Here is a 25,916-nt window from a genome sequence, read left to right as displayed (position 1 = left end):
TGTGGGCATGTGAGGACACTCCTCCTTTAACTTCAGTGTTAAAACAGCCATTTTCATCAATAGAATCTGTAATATATTCCTTTTGTCAGCGACACGACACGACACGTACGTGGATCAAGTCTCAGCTGTCAACTTTATTGTTCACAAGCCAGAACGGTTACCATGGAGATATAATTACTAATTCTACAGGTACTGCATAGGGACATAAGTCATAGAACACACATAGTAGAATGAGCATACATTACATCTCCCTTCTTAACAAATGAGAAGGCATATAGTATAATTTAAAAAAAAAAATTACTAGTATCTATCAAAATAAACTTTGGACTTATTCATGTATTAATTCGTTGCCATCTATGTTTATTTATTTATACTATATATCATTTATTTATTTGCTACTTTATTAAACTGTATTTATCTAAGTGCTTTAAATAAACAAGTAAAGAATAATAAACACTTAGTAACACTGTAACAACAATAACTAGGAAGGAGAGGTTACTAGCACTTCACTTCCGTAGGTGTCTTTACCACACCTATTCCTAACCTACATGACCTACAAAGTCAGTCTGTTATGGCCCTTTTCCACTACCCTTTTTCAGCTCACTTCAGCTCGCTTCAGCTCACTTCAGTCCGACACGGCTCGCGTTTCGACTACCAAAGAACAGCACGACTCAGCTCGCTTCAGCCCTGCTTAACCCCTAAAACTCGCACCATTTTGGAGTGGGGCTGAAGCGAGCCAAACCGAGCCGAGTGAGGCTGGGGGCGTGAGCAGACACTCCCCTGTGCACTGATTGGTGAGGAGGAGTGTCCTCACATGCCCACACACGCCCCGCGAGCACGCTGGGATCTGTAAACCCGGAAGAAGAAGAATTACGAATTACGAGAATTTCTGAAGCCTTATGCGCCTCGCCTCATCTATACGCTCTTGCCAGTATCTGTTGGCGTTGTCGGTGACAACAAGCCACAGCACCAAGACCAGCAACACTAACGACTCCATGTCCTCCATGTTTATTGTTTACTATCCGGGTCGTGAGACTACCGCTTAAAAGCTCACTGATGTCACTGTTTGCGCTGCTTAACGACATCACGTGACGTCCACCCACTTTCGCTAACTCCACCCAATGTGTCCACCCACTTCCAGCCAGCACGGTTCAGCGCGGTTGTAGTTGAAATGCAACTCCAACAGCCTCGCTCAGCTCGACTCAGCCCAACTCAGCACGGCACGGCTCAGCCCGACTCAGCCGCGTTTGTAGTGGAAAAGCCGCATTAGGCAGCTTGACAGTTCTGCCTCTCCGAGTGATGTACAGTTCACCTGGTCGAGCCTGGCCATGGCTCGCACGTTGTCTGGGAGGGGAGTGAGGCTGCTCAGATGGAGTGGGGGACAGCTTCTCACTTGCAGCATGGTCTGGTTCCCGGCACTGGTTCCCGGCACTGTTCCCGGCACTGGATGCAGGAAGAGCCATGGACTGAGCCGTCCATGGCTCTTCCTGCATCCAGTGCCAGGAACAGTTGGCAGCTGGGGTGCTGTGGTGGAGATGCTGGCTGGTACGACAGTACTGCTTGTCTCCGCTGCTCACCACAAAGGATCGGGGAGCACTGTGCTGTCGGACCACAACAGCTGGTGTCCATGTGTGGCTACCAGGAAAGGGCTGCATTCTGACTTCATCTCCTAGCTTGAGATCAACGCGAGGTTTACCTGCTTTCTTGCAATCATGGTGGTGCTTTTGAGTGTCCTTGGTTTGATCTAGCAGGCACTTGACTTTCAGGGGGTCATAGGCTGTTGGAGCAAGGAGTCAACGAGCTGTCGGTAGGTTATTGCGTGGTCTCCTTCCCATGAGTAGCTGGGCTGGTGAGAGGTCTACTGACTCAAGGGAGTGGTTCTGTAGTCCAGCAGGGCAAGGTGTTTGTCGGGTGCTTTGCGTCAGAGCCTCTTGACAGTCTGCACAGCACGCTCTGCTTCTCCATTTGAGTGTGTGAGGTGACGATGTAACGTGCTGGATGCTGTAGCTCTTGCAGAATTCTCGGAACTCCTCTGAAGAGTACTGTGGACCATTGTCAGTGCGCATGGTTGCAGGGATGCCGTGCCTGCCAAACTGTGCTTTCAGTGTCTCTATGACTATGCGACTGCGTGTGTCTCTCAGTTTGTTGACTTCAATGAATTTGGAGTAGTAGTCCACGACCAGTATGTACTGCTGACCCTCAAATTCAAAGAGATCAGACGCTACCTCCTCAAAGAGCAGCTCGGGTGTTTCTGTTGGCTTGAGTGGCTCTCTTGGAAGTTTGTTCTGAAAATCTGCACAGAGGCTGCAGTTTCTGATGACTTCTTCGATCTGTGCACTCATACCAGGCCAGTAGAGGGTCTCACAAGCTCGCTGTTTGCTTTTGACTATTCCCATGTGTGACTGATGGATGAGTCTCAGCATGTGCTCACGCATAGTGGGGGGTACTACTATTTGCAGGCCTTTGTAGATGATTCCATCAGACAAAGCAAGCTGGCTTCTGGAGTCCCAATACGGCTGAACGGAGACAGGCTCTTCACGCCTGTGCTCTGGCCATCCACTCTGAATGACCTGTTGTAGACAACTGAGCTCTTCCTCTGTCCGTGCTTGTAGTTCCGCGTACTTCTGATCGCTGACAGAGACGAAGTTCAGCATGGAGATGCACTCCAGGCCATCCATCTCTGTTGTTCTGTCTGGCAACTGTGCTCTGGACAGCGTGTCAGGGAGTTCCATGTCTTTACCTCTTCTGTACTTGACAGTCAAATCATACCACTGCAGACGAAGACGCATTCGTTGTATTCGCATCGGAGTTGACAACAGTGGTTTCTTGAATATGTCTTCGAGAGGTTTGTGATCGTTGAACACTGTGACATGCGTTCCCAGGATGTAGTTGTGGAACTTTGTGCAGGCGTGGACGATGGAGAGCGTTTCTTTTTCAATTTGTGCGTAGCGCGTTTCTGCATCCGTCAGTGATCTAGAGGAGAAGGCAGCTGGCTGGTCATCCTGCAGTAGAACTGCTCTGAGTCCAAAGCTGCTGGCGTCACAGAAGATCACGACTGGTTTTGCAGGGTCAAAGTACTTCAGTACAGGAGGGTGTGTGCACAGTTCTTTCAATCTGTCAAATGCCTGTTGCTGAGCTGGCTGCCACTGAAACTCCACATCTCTCTTTAGGAGCTGACGTAGTGGCGCATCCACTTCACTGAGATTGGGAATAAATTTTGACAGATAGGTCACAAAGCCTAAGAAGCAGTGCACACCTTCCTTATCTGATGGTGGGGGCATTCTCTGCACAGCGTCCACTTTCGCCGGGTCAGGTCTCAGTCCATCAGCTGTTATCATGTGCCCCACGTATGGCACTGATGACTGGCGTATGTGGCACTTGTTGAAGTTCAGCTTCAGGTTGTAGCTCGTGGCCCTCTCCACCACTCTGCGCAGGATTGCATCGTGTTCTTGGACGGTGGGGGCCGCGATGAGGATGTCGTCCATCACACTAATGGCTCCAGGCACACCCTCGAGCATCTGGTCCATGATGTGCTGGAAGATCTCAGGTGCGCATTTAATGCCGAAAGGCAGTCTCAGCCACCTGAACCGACCGATGGGTGTGTTGAAGGTGGTGAGGAAGGAGGACGGCTCATCCAGCTCTATCTGCAGGAATCCTGACTTGGCGTCTAGCACTGAGAAGACCTGGGCGCCTGGAATCATCAAAACTACCTCCTCAACAGTGCGCATGGGGTGGTGTTCTCTCTTGATGACTTTGTTCAGGTCACTCGGGTCTATGCAGATCCTGACTTTGCCGTTCCTCACTGCTGCTACCATGGAGCTCACCCACTCTGTTGGTTGTTCCACCTTTGTGATGTAGCCGTCATTTTCCATCTCGTGCAGCTTTCCAATGATCTTCTCTCTCAGAGCGGCCGGTTGCCTGCGCACAGGATGAACTACATCTCTTGCACCTGATTCCAGCTTTATGGTGTATTTACCTGGCAGCGTTCCAGTGGTGAGGCTCAGCTCTGGGAAGTCGTCGAATCCAGCAGGAATACACTCTGTACTGCCTCCAGGTCCAGCACTGGCCAGCAGGTCAAGGCGCGCGATCAGCCCCAATGCCTCAGCTGTAGCACCACTGAGCACATTCTCCTGTGCTATTTCCAGTATTTCAAACACTGCAGCAACTTTGGCTTTTGGTGATGAAATCTGAAGGTTCACAGCTGCTACTGGCTTCAGGCAGTGGTTTGAGTAGGAGCGGAGCACTACACCAGAGCGTTGCAGTTCACCTGTGTGGCCAAGTGACTGATAACTGTCCAATGTCAATGTGTTGCACTTAGCTCCTGTGTCAATTCTGAATAACACTGTTTTAGACAGGATTTCTAATTCAACTACCCACTTGTCACTGTTGTGTGTGTTATCAAGCTGCATCAGGCTTATACACAGAATTTCCTCATCATCTGGTGAATCTTGGTGTAACTCAGTACTCACAGTGTTGACTCCACGCTTGTTGCACACAGCCACCCAATGATTTGGCTTGTGACAGTAGGAACACACAGAGCCTTTCGCTGGACACTTGCCTTGGTTCCACTTGTGCTGCGGGTCTTTTCCACACTTGGTATAGGTTTTTGTCATAACTGATGCTGGTTTACAGTAAGTAGAGCTTGCTTTGGATGGCATTTTCTTACTTTGCGGGTTGTACTTGGGTTTAACTGACACAGATGATATTTGTGAGTCTTCCTCTCTGACTATTTTCATTTGTTTCACGGACACTTCGTACTGCTGAAGGATTTCAATGGCTTTACTTAAGGTGAGATCCTCGCCTTTTTTGAGCAACCGCTCTTGGACTCGTTTCTCTCTCACTCCAGCGATAATAGCGTCGATTAGCATATCGTCAGGTTCAGTGTATTCGCAGTCCATCAGAATTAGCCGCAAATCCTTCACGAAGTTATCGAAACTTTCCGTTGGCCCTTGTTTACGTTGTTTAAAACGGTGCCTAGCAATCCTCTTATTCTTATGAGGTCTGATGTAGTTGGCAAACTTGTCCAGTACCTTAGATGGGTCTTCTTTTTCTCTCTCAGCCCAGGCTAGCGTCTTGTAGACTTCTCTGCCTTGCTGTCCGATCCAGGTTCCCAGCCATCCTGTTTGCTGTTTAGCCGTTAGATCGGAGAGGGGACCATCTAGGACGAAGGTGACGTGACTACGGAATCTTTCAAACTCCTGATATAAATCAGACGTGTCCCAATCAATGCTGGGATGTTCAAACTGTGACAAAGCCATTTATCTCACAGTTTCTGTTCTTAAGTACTTCTGACACCATGTAATATATTCCTTTTGTCAGCGACACGACACGTACGTGGATCAAGTCTCAGCTGTCAACTTTATTGTTCACAAGCCAGAATGATTACCATGGAGATATAAGTACTAATTCTACGGGTACTGCATAGGGACATAAGTCATAGAACACACATAGTAGAATGAGCATACATTACAGAATCAACAAAGCAATACACAAAATGGAATATCTATGATAAGAATCAAACCTATATGGCATCTAATTGTTCCACAAGTAAACAGCTTGTATCCTGTCTAGTTATGGAACATACGGCTGAGCAATACCAGGAAAAATAAAAGTAAATACTAAAACTAAATAAAAACTAAACACAAATAGTCAAAATAAAACTATTTACGCACTTGTAAAACTAACGAAAACTAAACTGAAATAAAAAAAACAAACCAAAAGATTAAATAAAAACTACCAAAAATTTAAAAACTTTAATAACTCTTTTCTGCTCACCACAGTTGTAAAGAGTGACTAGAGTCGACAATTCCCCTGCTGGAAATTGTGAGAGGGATGCAGTGCGCGAAGCAATTTGGTCACGCATGTTCGCTAGCTGTGAATGTGTCACTTGCTATGATGCTTCAATGCAATGATTGTGTATCCTTGAGACAGCAGCCCCCCCACTCTGCTCCCTCACTGCTCCCAGTTGGCATGGCGACGGTCCTGAGAAGGCGCTGAGTCACACAAAATCTTGTCAGTTTTTGACTGATTTTTGCTCAGGACCAGGCCTCGAACAACGACAAATAACTTGAAATCGAAAGCAGCTATTCACAGAATTCTTTCACAGTGAGCGCCACAAGGGTCTCCTGAATACACTGATGTAATTTTTTGTCTGTCGTATTAAAAATGAGGACACTAGAGCGAGTTAAAAACGAGTGACTTTTCTGTCACATTTATAATGGGAGTGAATGAGGCAGCTCACCAGCCCTCTCCTCAGTTTGAGGCTTCTCATTCAAAAACTGTAAATCCTATCGTTTAGGTAGACACATTGTGTGAATCAGGACAAGTTTTACTACTACTTTTGAGAAAATTATGTCTGTAGAGTGATATTTGTAGCTGAAAACACAGTTTAAATGAGAAAGTTTGAGGGTTTTTTTCAGGCCCTCTACACTCTAACTTAACGAGCTTCACTGGTGTGTAACGCAATAGACACCCATTATAAACCCCGAATTTCTCCATTTTTGCTTATGGTGTTTGAGCCGGGACTGATCCAAAAGTATAGAACCTAGCAAAAAAGTTGAATGCCAGATCCACACAGGAGAAGTTTCTCTACGTTTTTACGTTTGAATCATGTCTCTAGGTCAATGCATGCCAGAGCAGCGGAGGTTTGAAAAAGTGCATTGTTTTTCAATTAATTCCAGAGAAATGATTGGGAAATTTTGGACGATTTTTTCGTGACCACGTCGTGAAAAAATCGTAGAATAACGAACAAAGTAATAGCACACCGAGTCCGATCGAGCCGCACGTTTTGATATATTGCTTGTCTGTGTGCGACGTACGGTTATTGAGTTATTACGAATCAAAATTTGTACGGAAGATGGGGTTTTTTGGACTTGTGACTTTGAGCTGTTGGTGGCGCTAGAGAGTTTAAGGTGGTGACTCGAAACTTGCTGAGAAGAACCTTGAGTTTGTCAAGAAGCAGTGTGCAAAATTGCAGAACTTTTCCAAAATATTACGTCAAGATATGAGCCAAAGGACACTTATCCCAGCTGTAGCGCCCCCTAGCGGCCAACTTGTTCCACTTTTTTGTGGGCCTTCATGGAGGGGTGGAGCATAATGCCATCAAGTTCTGTTAAGATACGCCAAAGCGCGGCCGAGATATGAGCACACTTCCTGTTTCACGTCTGCGCAGCCAATTTTGATTGGCTGCCACGGCCAAACGCTTATGAAATTCTAAAATCCGGGAATGTCTTTTTTGCAGCTTAGTCCAAAGTTGGCATGTACCAAGTTTGGGAGAAATTGGTCAAAAATTGAGGGAGGAGAAGCATTTTAATTGATTTTCACAAAATTCAAAATGGCGGGAAAACTTTCCGGGGTTGAAAATGACGTCATAGGATGCACTGGATTCGGCTTGGCCCAAGGATTCCAGGGATACCAAGTTTTTGAAAATCGGACCAACGGTTCAAAAGTTACAAGCAGAAATGTACCTGCGACTTTGAGCTGTTGGTGGCCCTAGAGAGTTTAAGATGGTGACTTGAAACTTGCTGAGAAGAACCCTGAGGTTGTCAAGAATCAGTGTGCAAAATTTCACAACTTTGCGCCAGACCGTTCTAGGGGTAGCTATAAATATGTGTAGTTTTTCAAATAATTCCATAGAAATGAATGGGAAATTTTGGGTGATTTTTTCGCGACTACGTCGCGAAAAAAATCACATTTTGATGAACAAAGTAATAGCACACCGAGTCTAATCGAGCCGCACATTTTGATATATTGCTTGTCTGTGTGCAACGTACGGTTATTGAGTTATTCGAAATCGAAATTTGTACGGAAGATGAAAACGGAGGAAGAAACACATAGAAGAACAATAGGTTGCAGTGCAGCAGCACTGCATCCTAATTATTACTAGATCCTTACTGACAGCTCAAACCAATCTGGCCATTTTCCTCTGACCTCTCTTAAAAAATGTTTCTAGCCACAGAACTGTTGCTCAATCAATGTTTTTTGCTTTTCGCACCATTCTGTGTAAACTTTAGAGACTGAAACTGTTTAAACAAACAAATATATATCACAGGAGATCAGAAGTTTCTGAAATACCAAAAACTAGTCCATCTGGCACCAACAATCATGCCATAGGTAAAGTCACAGAGATTGAATTTTTCACCATTCTGTAGTTTTATGTGAACATTAACTGAAGCGCTTGACCTGTATCTGCATGATTTTATGCAGTGCGATGTTGGCTAGTTGTACTGCAATAGTGAAGGTTAATTTAAAAGCTCCATTAGAGTTTAAATTAGACACTAAAATGTCTAAAGGCGGCATGGTGGTGCAGTGGTTAGCACTGTCACCTTACAGCAAGAAGGTTCCAGGTTCAAACCCCACAGCCGACAGAGGCCATTCTGTGTGGAGTTTGCATGTTCTCCCAGTGTCTGTGGGATTCTTTCAGGTACTCCGGTTTCCTCCCACAGGTAGGAAGGTAGATTAGGTAAAAATACCCAGCCACTGGGGTTGCACAAGCCAGTGCATACTTAGTGCTGGTCCCAAGCCCAGATAGATTGGGGAGGGTTGCATCAGGAATCCATAGGTGCTAAAGAAGGCAACTGGACTTGCTTGAAATCCTTGAGGACGTTTCACCTCTCATCTGAAAGGCTTCTTCAGTTCTGTCTGACTAGTGTATAGTTTCAGGTATTTATCCTCTAGTGGACCAAAAGCAACCCTAAGGATTAGTTGTTGAGGTCACATTGGTCGTTGACCCCCTCACCCATCCTGTAGGTTGTTAGAGTCCCTGGAGCCCGGGTGTGCACGATGTTAGCAGCCTAGAGGGTTGTTAGGCCAAGTTTACATTAGACCGTATCTGTCTCGTTTTCTTCGCGGATGCACTGTCCGTTCACATTAAAACGCCGGGAAACGGGAATCCGCCAGAGCCCATGTATTCAATCCAGTTCGTGTCTGGTCCGGTGCTGTGTAAACATTGAGAATACGCGGATACGCTGTGCTGAGCTCTAGCTGACGTCGTCATTGGACAACGTCACTGTGACATCCACCTTCCTGATTCACTGGCGTTGGGATCTCACACACAGCGGCTCAGTCCCGAATCACTGCTCGTGGGCTTCACTCGCGCGCTCTGTGAGCTACGCAGGGCCAGAGTGCGCACCCTCCAGAGGGCACTCGCTGTTCAGGGCGGAGTGATTTGGAGCGCAGGAGGAAGCGCTGAGCTGCACTGAGGTTTATTTACACATTTCAACCTCCTTCAGGCGCTTAAACTCAGTGAGAACATGAACATCACAGCCAGGTGTGTTTATCTGCTGGAGAAGGTGTTCGCTTGCCATCCTTCCACTTGCAAGTGGTGAGTGACTTGCGCATGCCTGATATGCACTGGGATCATGTGATGTGCCATCTAATTAGTCATGTGATTAGCGTATCCGTGTATTGGCGTTGCTGTGTGCACGCAAATCGTTTTAAAAACGTTAATCTGATGAGCCGCTGATTCGAAATAATGTAAACAGGGCCTTAGGGTGATCTGTGGGTTGTTGGCTCTCTTTGCCATCATGTGAGTCGTTGAAGTCAACAAAGGACACTCGTTTCAGGACTGTAATGTACACATTTTACCCAGAGAAGACCAGTGGTTTGAAAGAGGAGTGAAAGAAGCCATCTTTGTCAACCTGGAACGGCCATTGCTGAACAGATGAGGTGGTCTGAGACACCATTTATCAGCCACCTACAATGCAGTCCTTGGCACACTTCCCAGACAACTGAATACATCCACAAAAAGACAGCTGACGTCAATGACTCACATGATGGCAGAGAGAGCCAACGATGCACAGATCAACCTAACGACCCTCTAGGCTGCTAACATCATACATACCCGGCCTCCAGGGACCCTAAGGCCAAGTTTACATTAGACCGTATCTGTCTCGTTTTCTTCGCGGATGCACTGTCCGTTTACATTAAAACGCCTGGAAACGCCGGGAAACGGGAATCCGCCAGGGTCCACGTATTCAATCCAGATAGTGTCTGGTTCGGTGCTGTGTAAACATTGAGAATACGCGGATACGCTGTGCTGAGCTCTAGCTGGCGTCGTCATTGGACAACGTCACTGTGACATCCACCTTCCTGATTCGCTGGCGTTGGTCATGTGACGCGACTGCTGAAAAACGGCGCGGACTTCCGCCTTGTATCACCTTTCATTAAAGAGTATAAAAGTATGAAAATACTGCAAATACTGATGCAAATACTGCCCATTGTGTACTTATGATTGTCTTTATGCTTGCCATCCTTCCACTTGCAAGTGGTAAGTGACGCGCATGCCCGATATGCACTGGGATCACACACACAGCGGCTCAGTCCCGAATCACTGCTCGTGCGCTTCACTCGCGCGCTCTGTGAGCTGCGCAGGGCCGGAGTGCGCACCCTCCAGAGGGCACTCGCTGTTCAGGGCGGAGTGATTTGGAGCGCAGGATGCCTGCGGAGCCGAGCGTATCCATGTATTGGCGTTGCTGTGTGCACGCGAATCGTGTATTGGCGTTGCTAAGTGCACGCTAATCGTTTTAAAAACGTTAATCTGATGATCCGCTGATACGGTCTAATGTAAACCCCACCTAACAACCTACAGGATGGCTGAGAGGGTCAACGACTCGTGTGACCTCAACAACTCTCCTTAGGTCTGCTTTTGGTCCACTTGAGGATAAATAGCTGAAACTCCCCATTAGTCAGACAGAACTGAAGAAGCCTTTCAGATGAGAGGTGAAATGTCTTCAAGTCCAGTTGCATTCTTTAGTACCTATGGGTTATGATGACCTAGAAGACTGAGAACCATCACAGACATGCTGCATCAGGAAGGGCATCCGGTGGAAAAACAAAACAAAAAAACCTATGCCAAGTCAAATATGCAGATCATGATGATCCACTTAATGGGAGCAGCCGAAAGAAGATTATGCTAAAAAGTGTCTAAGACAAGATTTGCCAAACTGAAAAGTCTGTATGCAATATACAGTGGCGCTTGAAAGTTTATGAACCCTTTAGCATTTTCTATATTTCTGCATAAATATGGCCTAAAACAACATCAGATTTTCACACAAGTCCTAAACGTAGATAAAGAGAACCCAGTTAAACAAATGAAACAAAAATATTATACTTGGTCATTTATTTATTGAGGAAAATGATCCAATATTACATATCTATGAGTGACAAAAGTATGTGAACCCCTAGGATTAGCAGTTAATTTGAAAGTGAAATTAGAGTCAGGTGTTTTCAATCAATGGGATGACGATCAGGTGTGAGTGGGCACCCTGTTTTATTTAAAGAACAGGGATCTATCAAAGTCTGATCTTCACAACACGTTTGTGGAAGTGTATCATGGCACGAACAAGGTAGATTTCTGAGGACCTCAGAAAAAGTGTTGTTGATGCTTATCAGGCTGGAAAAGGTTACAAAACCATCTCTAAAGAGTTTGGACACCACCAATACACAGTCAGACAGACTGTGTACAAATGGAGGAAATTCAAGACCATTGTTACCCTCCCCAGGAGTGGTCGACCAACAAAGATCACTCCAAGAGCAAGGTGTGTAATAGTCGGCAAGGTCACAAAGGACCCCAGGGTAACTTCTAAGCAACTGAAGGCCTCTCTCACATTGGCTAATGTTAATGTTCATGAGTCCACCATCAGGAGAACACTGAACAACAATGGTGTGTATGGCAGGGCTGCAAGGAGAAAGCCACTGCTCTCCAAAACGAACATCACTGCTCATCTACAGTTTGCTAAAGATCACATGGACAAGCCAGAAGGCTCCTGGAAAAATGTTTTGTGGACGGATGAGACCAAAATAGAACTTTTTGGTTTAAATGAGAAGCGTTATGTTTGGAGAAAGGAAAACACCGCATTCCAGCATAAGAACTTTATCCCATCTGTGAAACATGGTGGTGGTAGTATCACGGTTTGGGTCTGTTTTGCTGCATCCGGGCTAGGATGGCTTGCCATCATTGATGGAACAATGAATTCTGAATGATACCAGCGAATTCTAAAGGAAAATGTCAGGACATCTGTCCATGAACTGAATCTCAAGAGAAGGTGAGTCATGCAGCAAGACAACGACCCTAAGCACACAAGTCGTTCTACCAAAGAATGGTTAAAGAAGAATAAAGTTAATGTTTTGGAATGGCCAAGTCAAAGTCCTGACCTTAATCCAATCAAAATGTTGTGGAAGGACCTGAAACATACAGTTCATGTGAGGAAACCCACCAACATCCCAGAGTTGAAGCTGTTCTGTACAGAGGAATGGGTTAAAATTCCTCCATGCCAGTGTGCAGGACTGATCGATAGTTACCAGAAACGTTTAGTTGCAGTTATTGCTGCACAAGGGGGTCACACCAGATACTGAAAGCAAAAGGTTCACATACTTTTGCCACTCATAGATATGTAATATTGGATAATTTTCCTCAATAAATAAATGGCCAAGTATAATATTTTTGTCTCATTTGTTTAACTGGGTTCTCTTTATCTACTTTTAGGACTTGTGTGAAAATCTGATGTTGTTTTAGGTCATATTTATGCAGAAATATAGACAATTCTAAAGGGTTCACAAACTTTCAAGCACCACTGTAGTTTATGTTACTATAACTACAGTAGAGGGCACAAATCTTTTAAAATTATAACAGTTTACAAATAGCATTTCCCTACAATTTAATGGCATAAACAACAAGTTTCATCCATTTTTGTATCGGAGCCCAGTACTCACCGTTATTTCCTTGATGCCCATGACATTGATTACTTTCTTCAAAACTTCAGGAGGACAGGGAGAGCCAGCAACAATTCCTGTCATACAAGGAATGTATATGTATGTATGTATGTATGTATGTATGTATGTATGTATGTATGTATGTATGTATGTACAGTGCCTTGAAAAAGTATTCATACCCCTTGAACTTTTTCACATTTTTCCACCTTACAACCACAAACTTAAAAGTTTTTTATTGAGATTTTATGTGATAGACCAACACAGAGTAGCACATAATTGTGAAGTGAAATGAAAATGATAAATGGTCTTCAAAATTTTAAACAAATAAAAATCTGAAAAATGTGATGTGCATTAGTATTCAGCCCCCCTGCGTCAATACTTTGTAGAGCCACCTTTTGCTGCAATTACAGCTGCAAGTCTTTTGTGGTATGTCTCTACCAGCTTTGCACATCTAGGAAACTGAAATTTTTGCCCATTCTTCTTTGCAAAATAGCTCAAGCTCAGCCAGATTGGATGGAGAGTGTCTGTGAACAGCAATTTTCAAGTCTTGCCACAGATGCTCAATGGGATTTAGGTCTGGACTTTGACTGGGCCATTCTAACACATGAATATTCTTTGATCTAAACCATTCCATTGTAGCTCTGGCTGTATGTTTAGGGTCATTGTCTTGCTGGAAGGTGAATCTCCTTCCCAGTCTCAAGTCTTTTGCAGCCTCCAATGGGTTTTCTTCCAGGATTGCCCTATATTTAACTCCATCCATTTTCCCATCAACTCTGACCAGCTTCCCTGTCCCTGCTGAAGAAAAGCATCCCCATAGCACGATGCTGCCACCACCATGTTTCACAGTGGGGATGGTGTGTGTAGGGTGATGAGCAGTGTTAGTTTTCCGCCACACATAGTGCTTTGCATTTAGGCCAAAAAGTTCAACTTTGGTCTCATCTGACCAAAGCACCTTCTTCCACATGTTTGCTGTGTCCCCTACATGGCTTCTGGCAAACTGCAAATGGGACTTCTTATGCCTGTCTGTCAACAATGGCCTTCTTCTTGCCACTCTTCCAAAAAGGCCAGATTTGTGGAGTGTACGACTTATAGTTGTCCTGTGCACAGATTCTCCCACCTGAGCTGTGGATTTCTGCAGCTCCTCCAGAGTGATCATGGGCCTCTTGGCTGCTTCTCTGACCAGTGCTCTCCTTGCTCGCTCTGTCAGTTTAGGTGGACGACCATGTCTTGGTAGATTTGCAGTTGTGCCATACTTTTTCCATTTTTGAATGATGGATTGAACAGTGCTTCTTGAGATGTTCAGAGCTTGGGATATTTTTTTATAACCTAACCTTGCTTTAAACTTCTCCAGAACTTTATCCCTGACCTCTCTGGTGAGTTCTTTGGTCTTCATGATGCTGTTTGTTCTTCAGCATTCTCTAACAAACCACTGAGGCCTTCACAGAACAAGTGTATTTATGCGGAGAGTAAATTACACACAGCAGGACTCTATTAACTAATTAGATGACTTCTGAAGGCAATTGATTGCACTGGATTGTATTTAGAGGTATCAGAGTACAGGGGGCTGAATACTAATGCACATCACATTTTTCAGATTTTTATTTGTTTAAAATTTTGAAGACCATTTATCATTTTCGTTTCACTTCACAATTATGTGCTACTCTGTGTTGGTCTATCACATAAAATCTCAATAAAAAACTTTTAAGTTCGTGGTTGTAAGGTGGAAAAATGTGAAAAAGTTCAAGGGGTATGAATACTTTTTCAAGGCACTGTATGTATGTATGTATGTATGTATGTATGTATGTATGTATGTATGTATGGTGCTTGAAAGTTTGTAAACCCTTTAGAATTTTCTATATTTCTACATAAATATGACCTAAAACAACATCAGATTTTCACACAAGCCCGAAAGTAGATAAAGAGAATCCAGTTAAACAAATGAGACAAAAATATTACACTTGGTCATTTATTTATTGATGAAAATGACCCAATATTACACATCTGTGAGTGGCAAAAGTATGTGAACCTCTAGGATTAGCAGTTAATTTGAAGGTGAAATTAGAGTTTTGTGAACAGATGAGACCAAAATAGAACTTTTTGGTTTAAATGAGAAGTGTTATGTTTGGAGAAAGGAAAACACTGCATTCCAGCATAAGAACCTTATCCCATCTGTGAAACATAGTAGTGGTAGTATCATGGTTTGGGCCTGTTTTGCTGCATCTGGGCCAGGACGGTTTGAGATCATTGATGGAACAATGAATTCTGAATTATACCAGAGAATTCTAATGAAAAATGTCAGGACACCTGTCCATGAACTGGATCTCAAGAGAAGGTGGGTCATGCAGCAAGACAACGACCCTAAGCACAGTCATTCTACCAAGGAATGGTTCAAGAAGTTAATGTTTTGGAATGGCCAAGTCAAAGTCCTGACCTTAATCCAATCAAAATGTTGTGGAAGGACCTGAAGCGAGCAGTTCATGTGAGGAAACCCACCAACATCCCAGAGTTGAAGCTGTTCTGTATGGAGGAATGGGCTAAATTTCCTCCAAGCCAGTGCGCAGGACTGATCAACAGTTACCGGAAACGTTTAGTTGCAGTTATTGCTGCACAAGGGGGGGGTCACACCAGATACTGAAAGCAAAGGTTCACATACTTTTGCCACTCACAGATCTGTAATACTGGATCATTTTCCTCAATAAATAAATGACCAAGTATGATATTTTTGTCTCATTTGTTTAACTGGGTTCTCTTTATCTACTTTTAGGACTTGTGTGAAAATCTGATGTTGTTTTAGGTCATATTTATGCAGAAATATAGACAATTCTAAAGGGTTCACAAACTTTCAAGCACCACTGTAGGTAGGTATGAAATCACACATGTTACACAAAAAGCATGCCACAGGTACAGTTGCAGTCAGACATTTACATACGTGGACACAAATGTCATCATGGACAGGAATGTTATAGCAATATTTGGTTTTTAATGATTTCTTTGAACTGTTCTTTAAGTTTTAATTTATTTTGGGTTTTCTGAAATCAACACAGGGTCAAAAATATACATGCACCCATACAAATTCATTCATTCAGTGGTGCTGAAAGTTCCAAAATGTCTTTTAACTTGCCAAGGCCTCTTAACTTCCTGTTAGTAATTATGATGAACTACAGCTGGTTGCTTCTCAGTTGCAACATCAGAAGCACTCATTGGACTGACTAACACAGTACAGTGGGAACATCTAAGGAGTTCAGTACATATCTGAGAAAGAGGATCATAGATTTACACAACTCAGCCATGTCTCTTGGAGCCATTTCAAAACAACTGCAGATTCCAAGCTCATCAGTTCAAACAATTGTATGTAGATATTTTACTGGAGGTGCATTTCTTCAGCAAGCCACTTTGCTAGAAGAAGACCCAAACTGTAACCCTCAGCTGAGAGGAACTTGCTATGAATGCTGTGGAACAACTCAAGGACCCCCACGGCACAGGTTTGCTCTGAATGGGAAGCTGTTGGAACACTGTCTACAGTCATCTTTTACATTGCTATGGACTGAAGATCTGCCATCCAAGAAAGAAGTTCCTGAACCAAAATCGACACCTTCAAGCTTTGACTGTGATAAAAAAAAAAGGCCTTCTGAAGGAAGGCTTTATGGACAGATGACAAAGATTGAGGTGTTTGGCCATAATGATGTGCAGAGGAACACTGTACCAACTGCTAACATGTGGTGGTAGCATCACATTCTGGGGCTGTTTTTCTGCTAGTAGAACTGGTGTACAGCACAAAGTAGATGGAATAATGCAGAACCTCTGAATTTTTCAGCATAACCTCAAACCATCAGTTAGATGGTTGAAACTTGGACACAATTGTTCCAACAGGACAATGACAACAAACACACATCAAAGCTGGTTGTGGAATAAAGAAAGCAGGCTAACATTAAAGCATATACGCAGAACTATGGCCTCACTTTTGTTTATAAATGCCTTGAGACCTCAAGAATGGCACAGGAATAGTTTTAAGCATTAACAATAAATCTAATATAGTAATTTTTACAGTTAAAGTGATTCATATAGGTAGCGGTCTGAGTGAATGACCTTGACGTCCATAACGTCACAGCAGGAAGTCTATCGGTCTCACTGCCATTTCCGCTATACTAAAACACAGAGCTGATTGCAACTCCGATACTCCATTTTGAGCTAATTTATCGTCATGCCATGTAGATGCGTCAGCAACACGACAGAAGGTGGATTTACGTTGTATTCATGGCCCAAGAATGTTCAAACTGCAAAGATTTGGACGCGTTTTGCGAGAAGTTCACGGGCACATTGGGTGCCTACGAAGTGGTCTCTCCTCTGCTCTGCACATTTTACTGAAGACTCGTACGAGACCTCTGATCTGTTGAGGACCGTTGGCTATAGGCCCATAATTGAAAGAGGGTGCAGTACCAACAATTAAATAAAACTACAAGAAAAGGAAAGCATTTATTTATTTATTTATTTTTAAAGGAAAGTAAGTTCAGTTGCACCAGTTCTCCTGGAGTGTGAGCCGAGGGTTGTTGGTAAAACCCGGGATGGAACAGGACGGGACATATCGCTCGGGCAGTGACCTCCCCGCGGTTGTTGCTAAAACCGGTGATGTTCCGTTCCATCCCGGGTTTTAGTAATTGCCTGAGCCAAGCAGTAATGGCGGAGTACTCAGTATGGAGAAAATGGAGAATGAGTGGAGCAGTCATCTGATTTCTTCACTGGATATTGCTGTCATCTCGCCCTTACATGGAAGAAGCGAATGAATGGAGAACTGAACAAACAACTGAAAGTCAGAGTGTTTCAAAACAATTGGCCACAAGATCGGCCTTCAAGAAGCAAGAACACAGATGGGTAAGCTCCGACTCTCATTTGGATAAAAAAACAAAACACGTTGTTTACCTGCATTTAGATTAATACATGTAACTTGTGTGTTTAAGCTACTGGTATAAGATTATTTAATTTGCTTCAGAATGTGATTATCTCAGTTCATCTGATTATTTAATTAGCCTTTTACGTTTTATCAGTGAAAATGCATGCATGTACATGTATGCTGCATAAGTTGTTTTAATGAGAGTCAACCCACAATCAATGAAGTCAAATCAGTCTTAGTTGAGCAAGTCGGTAAGGGTATTTCTTACTTTCACCATAAATTTTTATTTCTATGACTTTGGTCTATCGCTGACAAAGGCCTCGGCCTTAAAACCAGTTACCGCTGTGATGTCACGCACTCAGGGCTGGCTGGCACAGCGGGGCAGCTCAAATGCCAACTTTGCGGTCAATTTTAACTCTCAAAAATACATATTTGTAATTCCCATTTATGCAGAATACAAGAGTCAAGGGTGGAGGTACTATCCACTCAGAAATTTATTTAAAAATAAAGGTTCTGCATATCTCCTTTAAGCTTAAAAAAGACCTGACCTCAACTCTATTGAAAAAAAAATATGTGGACTATGCTTAAAAGTCAGGTCTGTGCCAGGAAACACACAAATTTAATTGCACAAACTGAACTAACTTAGTTGAACTTGAATTGAACACAAATTTAATTTACTTGACCAATTCTGCCAAGAAGAGTGATCAAAGAACCAACTAGAATTCTGCCAGAAGCTTGTTGATTGCTACCAAAAGTGTCTGGGTCAATATGGAACTTGCTAAGGGACATTTAACCAAATATTAGGTGTGCTGTATGTATATTTTTGATCCTGTATGTATAATTTTGACTCCCTGTTGATTGAAAAAAAATGTATTAGTGTGCAACAAATTATTTTTTCCTATTAAAGATGTATATTCTACACTTAGTGGTGCTTGAAAGTTTGTGAACCCTTTAGAATTTTCTATATTTCTGTATAAATATGACCTAAAACATCATCAGATTCTCACACAAGTCCTAAAAGTAGATAAAGAGAACCCAGTTAAACAAATGAGACAAAAATATTATACTTGGTCATTTATTTATTGAGGAAAATGATCCAATATTACAGATCTGTGAGTGGCAAAAGTATGTGAACCTTTGCTTTCAGTATCTGGTGTGACCCCCTTGTGCAGCAATAACTGCAACTAAACGTTTCCGGTAACTGTTGATCAGTCCTGCACACCGGCTTGGAGGAATTTTAGCTCATTCCTCCATACAGAATAGCTTCAACTCTGGGATGTTGGTGGGTTTCCTCACATGAACTGCTCGCTTCAGGTCCTTCCACAACATTTCGTTTGGATTAAGGTCAGGACTTTGACTTGGCCATTCCAAAACATTAACTTTATTCTTCTTTAACCATTCTTTGGTAGAACGACTTGTGTGCTTAGGGTCGTTGTCTTGCAGCATGACCCACCTTCTCTTGAGATTCAGTTCATGGACAGATGTCCTGACATTTTCCTTTAGAATTTGCTGGTATAATTCAGAATTCATTGTTCCATCAATGATGGCAAGCCGTCCTGGCCCAGATGCAGCAAAACAGGCCCAAACCATGATACTACCACCACCATGTTTCACAGATGGGATAAGGTTCTTATGCTGGAATGCAGTGTTTTCCTTTCTCCAAATATAACACTTCTCATTTAAACCAAAAAGTTCTATTTTGGTCTCATCCATCCACAAAACATTTTTCCAATAGCTTTCTGGCTTGTCCATGTGATCTTTAGCAAACTGCAGATGAGCAGCAATGTTCTTTTTGGAGAGCAGTGGCTTTCTCCTTGCAACCCTGCCATGCACACCATTGTTGTTCAGTGTTCTCCTGATGGTGGACTCATGAACATTAACATTAGCCAATGTGAGAGAGGCCTTCAGTTGCTTAGAAGTTACCCTGGGGTCCTTTGTGGCCTCGCCGACTATTACACACCTTGCTCTTGGAGTGATCTTTGTTGGTCAGCCACTCCTGGAGAGGGTAACAATGGTCCTGAATTTCCTCCATTTGGACACAATCTGTCTGACTGTGGACTGGTGGAGTCCAAACTCTTTAGAGATGGTTTTGTTACCGCTTCCGGCCTGATGAGCATCAACAACGCTTTTTCTGAGGTCCTCAGAAACCTTTGTTTGTGCCATGATACACTTCCACAAACGTGTTGTGAAGATCAGACTTTGATAGATCCCTGTTCTTTAAATAAAACAGGGTGCCCACTCACACCTGATTGTCATCCCATTGATTGAAAACACCTGACTCTAATTTCACCTTCAAATTAACTGCTAAACCTAGAGGCTCACATACTTTTGCCACTCACAGATATGTAATATTGGATCATTTTCCTCAATAAATAAATGACCGAGTATAATATTTTTGTCTCATTTGTTTAACTGGGTTCTCTTTATCTACTTTTAGGACCTGTGTGAAAATCTGATGTTGTTTTAGGTCATATTTATGCAGAAATATAGAAAATTCTAAAGGTTTCACAAACTTTCAAGCACCACTGTATTCTGCCACAGAAAAAGAACAGTTCATAGAAATCTCTGAAAGCTCAATATTGCCATGACATTCATGTTCCTGATGACATTCGTGTCTGTGTATGTAAACTTCGGACCGCTACCATACACCACTCAGTCAAATCTTCAAAAATACAGTTTGCATATTAAAATCAAATCTTAAATGGCTCACCTGTTTCAACAGATGACAGGTCAAACTTGGCCAAGTCAGGTTGTGCCAGCATGTCTACATACATTGTCGGGGTGCCATAGACAAATGTGCACCTGCATAGGGTGAAATTAATTGTGATCAAGATCAGTAAATAAATGAGAGGCACAGAAATTCAACATTTCAAGATAATACATTTAAAATCTTCAGCTGTCACTGGAAAAGCACAGTAACAACAAAAATTCATGCAGGTTGTTGGAGCACTATCTACAAGAAAAAAAATTCACAAGGTGACAGAAAAATAAGTGAGACAGAATGACATGCTGGTATACTTCTCATTCTGCATAGCTGCCAGGTTGGCATGTCCATCATACGCAGTGGAGGGAAAGACCAGTGTGACACCATGTACTGCCATTATTATCCCCCCACCCACTGAGCCAAAGCAGTGGTACAGCGGCACTGGCAAACACACTTTAACCTTTTGCTAGGGGTAAACGAGGACATGGGAGGAAAGTCAAATAAGGTACATCTATTATAACTGAAATATAACACTCTTCCTGTCATTACATTGTAAAGTCCAATAAACTCGTTAATCTAGTGTTCAAATTCCACCACACATCAGGAGTAAGCACTCACCCTCCAGTCATATCCTACACGCAATCCAATGAAATATGCATTGTTGACAATATTGTGGTGAGTCAGAGCAGCTCCTTTGGGATTCCCAGTGGTTCCCTGGAATGACACAAAACTGTTAGCTAGTTATGTAGAATTTGTGTTCAGTTAGATTGTGTTGCTATATTAGTTTTTACTAAATCACCAATTAGACTTCTTTTGAAATTCAGTCTTCAGTACCGATGTGAACTGGATGTTAATAGGGTCATCAAAGTTGATTTTTTTCTGCAAATCTTCTAGCTCCTGATAGTGCTGGCTGCTCGCCGCCTGCATCAGATCATTCCAGTGGAAAGCCCCAGGCTGTTTACTGTCCGTCACAATTACCATACTCAAATCTGGCAACCTGAACACAGGAAAAAAAGAAAGAAAAAAAAAACACTAGTTACATACTAATAAACTATCTAGTCATATTGAAAGTGCCTCCGTCAAGGTACAGAGCCCTGAAGAGACTACAGAAATATTTTTAAACTACATTAAACTGAGCCTGATTTATTTTTTGTCACAAGATACTAAATCATGGTTATGAAACCTTAATGCAAGCACACAATTTACGATAGTTATGCTCTTAAAATTCAACTTTAATTAATTCTGGTTAATTTTTTCACCTCCAAAAAGACACGCAAACTATAAGGCATCGCTGAACTCTCAAACATGCATTTGTCTTTGTAATGAGGCGTCTAAACCCCTACTACAGAAGTAATAGAAGACCATACTATACAATTAAACCCAATTATTCCTGACTCTTGCACTGATGTTCTCAGTCATCTGTAGAACAGTTCCTCTTCTCTTTTCATTACATATCAGAATAATGTACTACCCTGTTTACTGATGTTTTTCTTGTAGATGGAGCATCTGGGTCCGTTATGATTCTTCACTTATTTATTTAATGGTTTCCTATAATGAAGACTTATTAGACCGACTTGAATTGAACTGCAACAATCAGCTTATGTATTACCCATTAAATAATTTTATTTAGAATGGAACATGAAAAGCATAAATAAAAAAAGAAAATGTGTTTTGCGTGTTAGTATTTCATGGCCACGTTAAAATTTTATTAGTGATATAATTACAATTTCCAAGATTATTAAAAGACATATTTTGCATATTTGTCTTGTCTGTTGTTATTATGCTCGATGCTTACCTTGAATTCTTCAAGCCTCCAGAGGAAGCAGTATCTATATCAGGGCAAAGCTGCCTCAACATGTCATAGTACCTCTGGGTCTTAAACTGAGTTGGACACACAATTGCTTTGCACTGCACCTAAACCAAGGATAAACACATTTGCCATATTTAATAGCCACAGCTGCCTTATTAAATGCAAAAAGAAATACAAATTAAATGCAAAAATGGTCACAATTATAATCAAAAGCAGCTATACCTTTTTCAGTGCAAATTCCAACTCCTGCAGTTGATAAGCTGGATTCACTGACACCTGTTTAATAAAAGAGCAATTCTTCACAGTTAAAAAGTGTTCAGAAATTTCACAGGGCCTTCCTAGATAAGAGCAAACGTTCTGAACCAGTTCAATATGGCTTCCACACATGACACAGCACTGAGAATATCTTTGTACATCTTAAATTATATCCTTCTGTGGGGTCCTGAACAATGACCTACTTTTTGATCATAATCTCAGCATAGCTTTGACACAGTAAATATCGGATACAATCACAACATTCATTTACTGTCTCTGAGCTATTGGTATTACATTCAACTCTTGGCTGGTTCACATTCCATCTTAAAGCGAGGCTGCCTTTCGATTTCATAAAATCGGTGAAATTTAGTTCCCTCTGAAATTTGGTCATTGTGATATATGTTTATTTCTGTAATATCTCACAAAATATCAGGCCATTCTGTGGCTGGGAAGTTATTTAATTTGAGGGGATTCCCTAGCAAATAATGTGCATGAAATCGCCCGCTTGGCGCAGTCAAGCAGACCGAGGAAGTCCGTGTGCGCATGTGTAGGTTTACCTTTGACCCTGCACAGACACAGTTACATTCTGGGCTCACGCTAGCCGCTCGCACGTCCGCAAATTGCGAAGTTTTATTCCAATTTGCGAAAAGAAAATCATCTGTATTCGCATTTTATGCGAAAGTCATTTAAAGTTTAAGCAAAATCCATCAAACAATTGCGATTTCTCAAGATAAACAGTACCTTTCAGGGCCTGAATTTGGGCGCGGGATTGCGGGTATTGCGCATATTTTTTTTAATTCACGCACCTTTAACGATTCTAATGTGAGAGATTCCCGCACGCATTACGTGACAACGTCAATCTAATAATGGATCAGTGTGAATGCGCGACTACCTTCTGTTCTCGAGGTTACTTGAACTGAACCCTCCTTTTACTGACTGACCCCCCTCTCCCCCCGTAGCCTACTCAGAAAAGAAAAAAAAAAAACAGCAGACACAGACAGTTCACACACATACAGATACAGCGCGCGCACTCTTCCTCTCTTGGACTTTAGCTGTAAAACAAACCTGGACCGCTGGCTAAAACGCACAAGTGCAGTGGCAGAAGTTTCCCCTGCTAAGAGGAAAACTCCTGAATCCGATGGTGGTAATAGCAGTGTGAGTGATACCGTTGAGAATACACAGGACGAGACAGCTAACGTTAACGTCGACGTTGCGAAGGGGATTAGATCAGAGCATGGCTATAAGAAAAAAGTATTTACAAGGAAAAGCAAAGGACGCTGATGCTGACAAAAGGGATGACCACTAGGAGAAAGAGTAGGAATGACTACATATGTACAAGAATCCTGCACTCAAAGATGAATTGTTCAGTGTTGAGAACAACTTGATTTTTTTTTAAATTAAAGATGGCATATGACACAGGAGACAGGGCTATATGGTATAAGAGAATCCTGAAAAGTCAACAAAGACTGTTGTCATGTTAATGTTCTATATGTGGACTGAAACAAAGTTTGTAAATTCATTCAGTGTTAAGAACAGTTTGATAGTGTTTTCTTATTTTAATTGTAGACATTAAACAGAGGACAGGGATGATCAGATCAAACATGAGAATAGAAAAATGATATAAAAGTTGATAAAAAAAGATGATATAAAAATGTCATAAAAGGAAAAAGCAAAGGTCACTGATTAAAGAGATGGCCACTAAAAGAAGAGACAAACAACACAAACATAGTTAAGAGAATCCTGAAAAGTCAGCAGACTGGTTTAAGTTAGATTTTAAGTTAGACTTGTTGTGTCAATAAATTCATTGAGTGCTATTAAGAACAGACTGATTTTTTTTCTTTTTTTATAATTAAACAAAGCAGTGACAAAGAATAGTGCATGATGATGAGGAAGAAGCAGCTGTGTAAAGCAACACTAAGGAGGTTGTAAAATTAGCTTAACTAAAAGGCACACAACCTTCCAAACTCTTCCTAGAGCCTTACTCGCACTGCTAGAAAAAGGCTATTGGTGTTTGATGGCATAATACAGTCAGTCAGCAATGTCATGCTGTAAAGGATCTCTTTCATTTTGTGGTGGTTTTCTACCCTCCACCCGAAACTGAACAGTCCATATCTAAAACGGCTGGTGGGAATAGTACTTGCATTTATTCACCCAGCCTTTGTCTGACAATGCTATCCAAATTTGGAGATATCAAAATGAAAAGTCTACTAAAAAGGATACCTCAAATGGTGACAAAAGGTTACATACTGTAGAGATCTTCAATCTGAGTAGTAGCAGAAGGTAAGACCTAAGCTATTTAAGCCCACAAGTAGCGTTCCCCACAAACTGTATAAATCCCCCCCAAACTGTGTAAATCCCCCCCATTTGAGTCACTGAGGGGGGGAATTCCCCCCCATTCTGAAAAATGAAATTCAGGACCTGCCTTTCGTGTCCATCTTCGATGTTTTGATTTATACAGGGATGAGAATGAAAAATATTTAAAAAGTCTGAAAAAAACAGGGCGGTGCCCATGGCCCAGGGGGCGGGGCCCATAGCCCAAGGGGGCAGGGCCCATGGCCTGGGGGGCGGGGCCCAGGGGTTCCAGGGGCTAATGATTTTTGGCTATTTTTTATTTTTATTTTTTTTTACCCCAAAACCATTCATTTTATCAGCAAAAAGTTGCAATGTATTTGGAAATAAATTCCCCTTCTTGGTGGACTACCAGGTGAAAATGATTAATATGGTACAAGAGACTTGTTTTTAATCAATTCACATTTGATGATTTCAAAAAATCAATGCACCTTTTAATATAAACGAGCTCTACAGTATTATATTTCTGCATTTTTGCTATTCATGTCTTTGAATACTCTAATCCTTTACAATGAAGTGCAAACCAGAAAAAAGTTCTGTCATATAATTCTCTGAAGCTTTCTTCTGATGTGATCATGGTAGCAGGAGCTCTTGCATATTAAGCAGGCAACATTCAACATCACTCATCACTTCCCTTTCAACTGTTGTGTGTACTAACTAGGTTTTATCTGGACAGGATGTTGTGTAATGTAATGCATATACCATACGGTCAATTTGAAGATCGAGATGGTGATTTTGAGTTAAAGAACAGGCATGTACAATGGGCATTACAAATTGGAAAAAATTTTTTAAATCAAAAACTATAAGTTCATCTCGGCCCAAAAAAATGTGGGCAGACGCTCCCGAGGCGGCACATGCCAGCAATTCCCCCCCATGAAATGAGCAATAAGTAGGAGAGTTATACACGGTATCATACCTAAAATTTTGTCAGAAATATAGATATGATACTATGATTCTCCCCAACATGCTACATTAGACAAGCTAACCTCATTTATAAAAAGATACACACTTATATATGACGTGTATTTGATATATATGATGTATATTCATACATTGTTACTTTACGGAAATCTTCAATAAGTTTGGTCTTTTCATGACAGCCTGTTGTAGACCTATAATGCACATGAAATGACACTCCTCACCTCAACATGTCCTTTACAATCATTTAAGCCACCATGGGCAATGCTGAAACCACTGCT

At 42.2% G+C, this 25,916-nt stretch overlaps 1 protein-coding gene across 1 annotated transcript in view; it reads right to left on the bottom strand.

Annotated features, from left to right (window-relative positions):
• The window catches only part of acsf2 (acyl-CoA synthetase family member 2), a 65,587-nt gene that overhangs the window by 20,595 nt on the left and 19,076 nt on the right, over positions 1–25,916 (bottom strand). Inside the window, exons 4-10 of the mRNA XM_060940060.1 lie at positions 22,336–22,389; positions 22,099–22,217; positions 21,138–21,300; positions 20,922–21,017; positions 20,618–20,769; positions 20,310–20,401; positions 12,712–12,788 (exon numbers count right to left, since the gene is read on the bottom strand). Coding sequence (XP_060796043.1) covers positions 12,712–12,788; positions 20,310–20,401; positions 20,618–20,769; positions 20,922–21,017; positions 21,138–21,300; positions 22,099–22,217; positions 22,336–22,389 — 753 coding nt within the window. The remainder of the gene's footprint in view (positions 1–12,711; positions 12,789–20,309; positions 20,402–20,617; positions 20,770–20,921; positions 21,018–21,137; positions 21,301–22,098; positions 22,218–22,335; positions 22,390–25,916) is intronic.

Source organism: Neoarius graeffei, chromosome 14, assembly GCF_027579695.1.
Source record: "Neoarius graeffei isolate fNeoGra1 chromosome 14, fNeoGra1.pri, whole genome shotgun sequence".
Taxonomy (NCBI): domain Eukaryota; kingdom Metazoa; phylum Chordata; class Actinopteri; order Siluriformes; family Ariidae; genus Neoarius; species Neoarius graeffei.
This window is presented reverse-complemented; position numbering and strand designations above follow the sequence as displayed.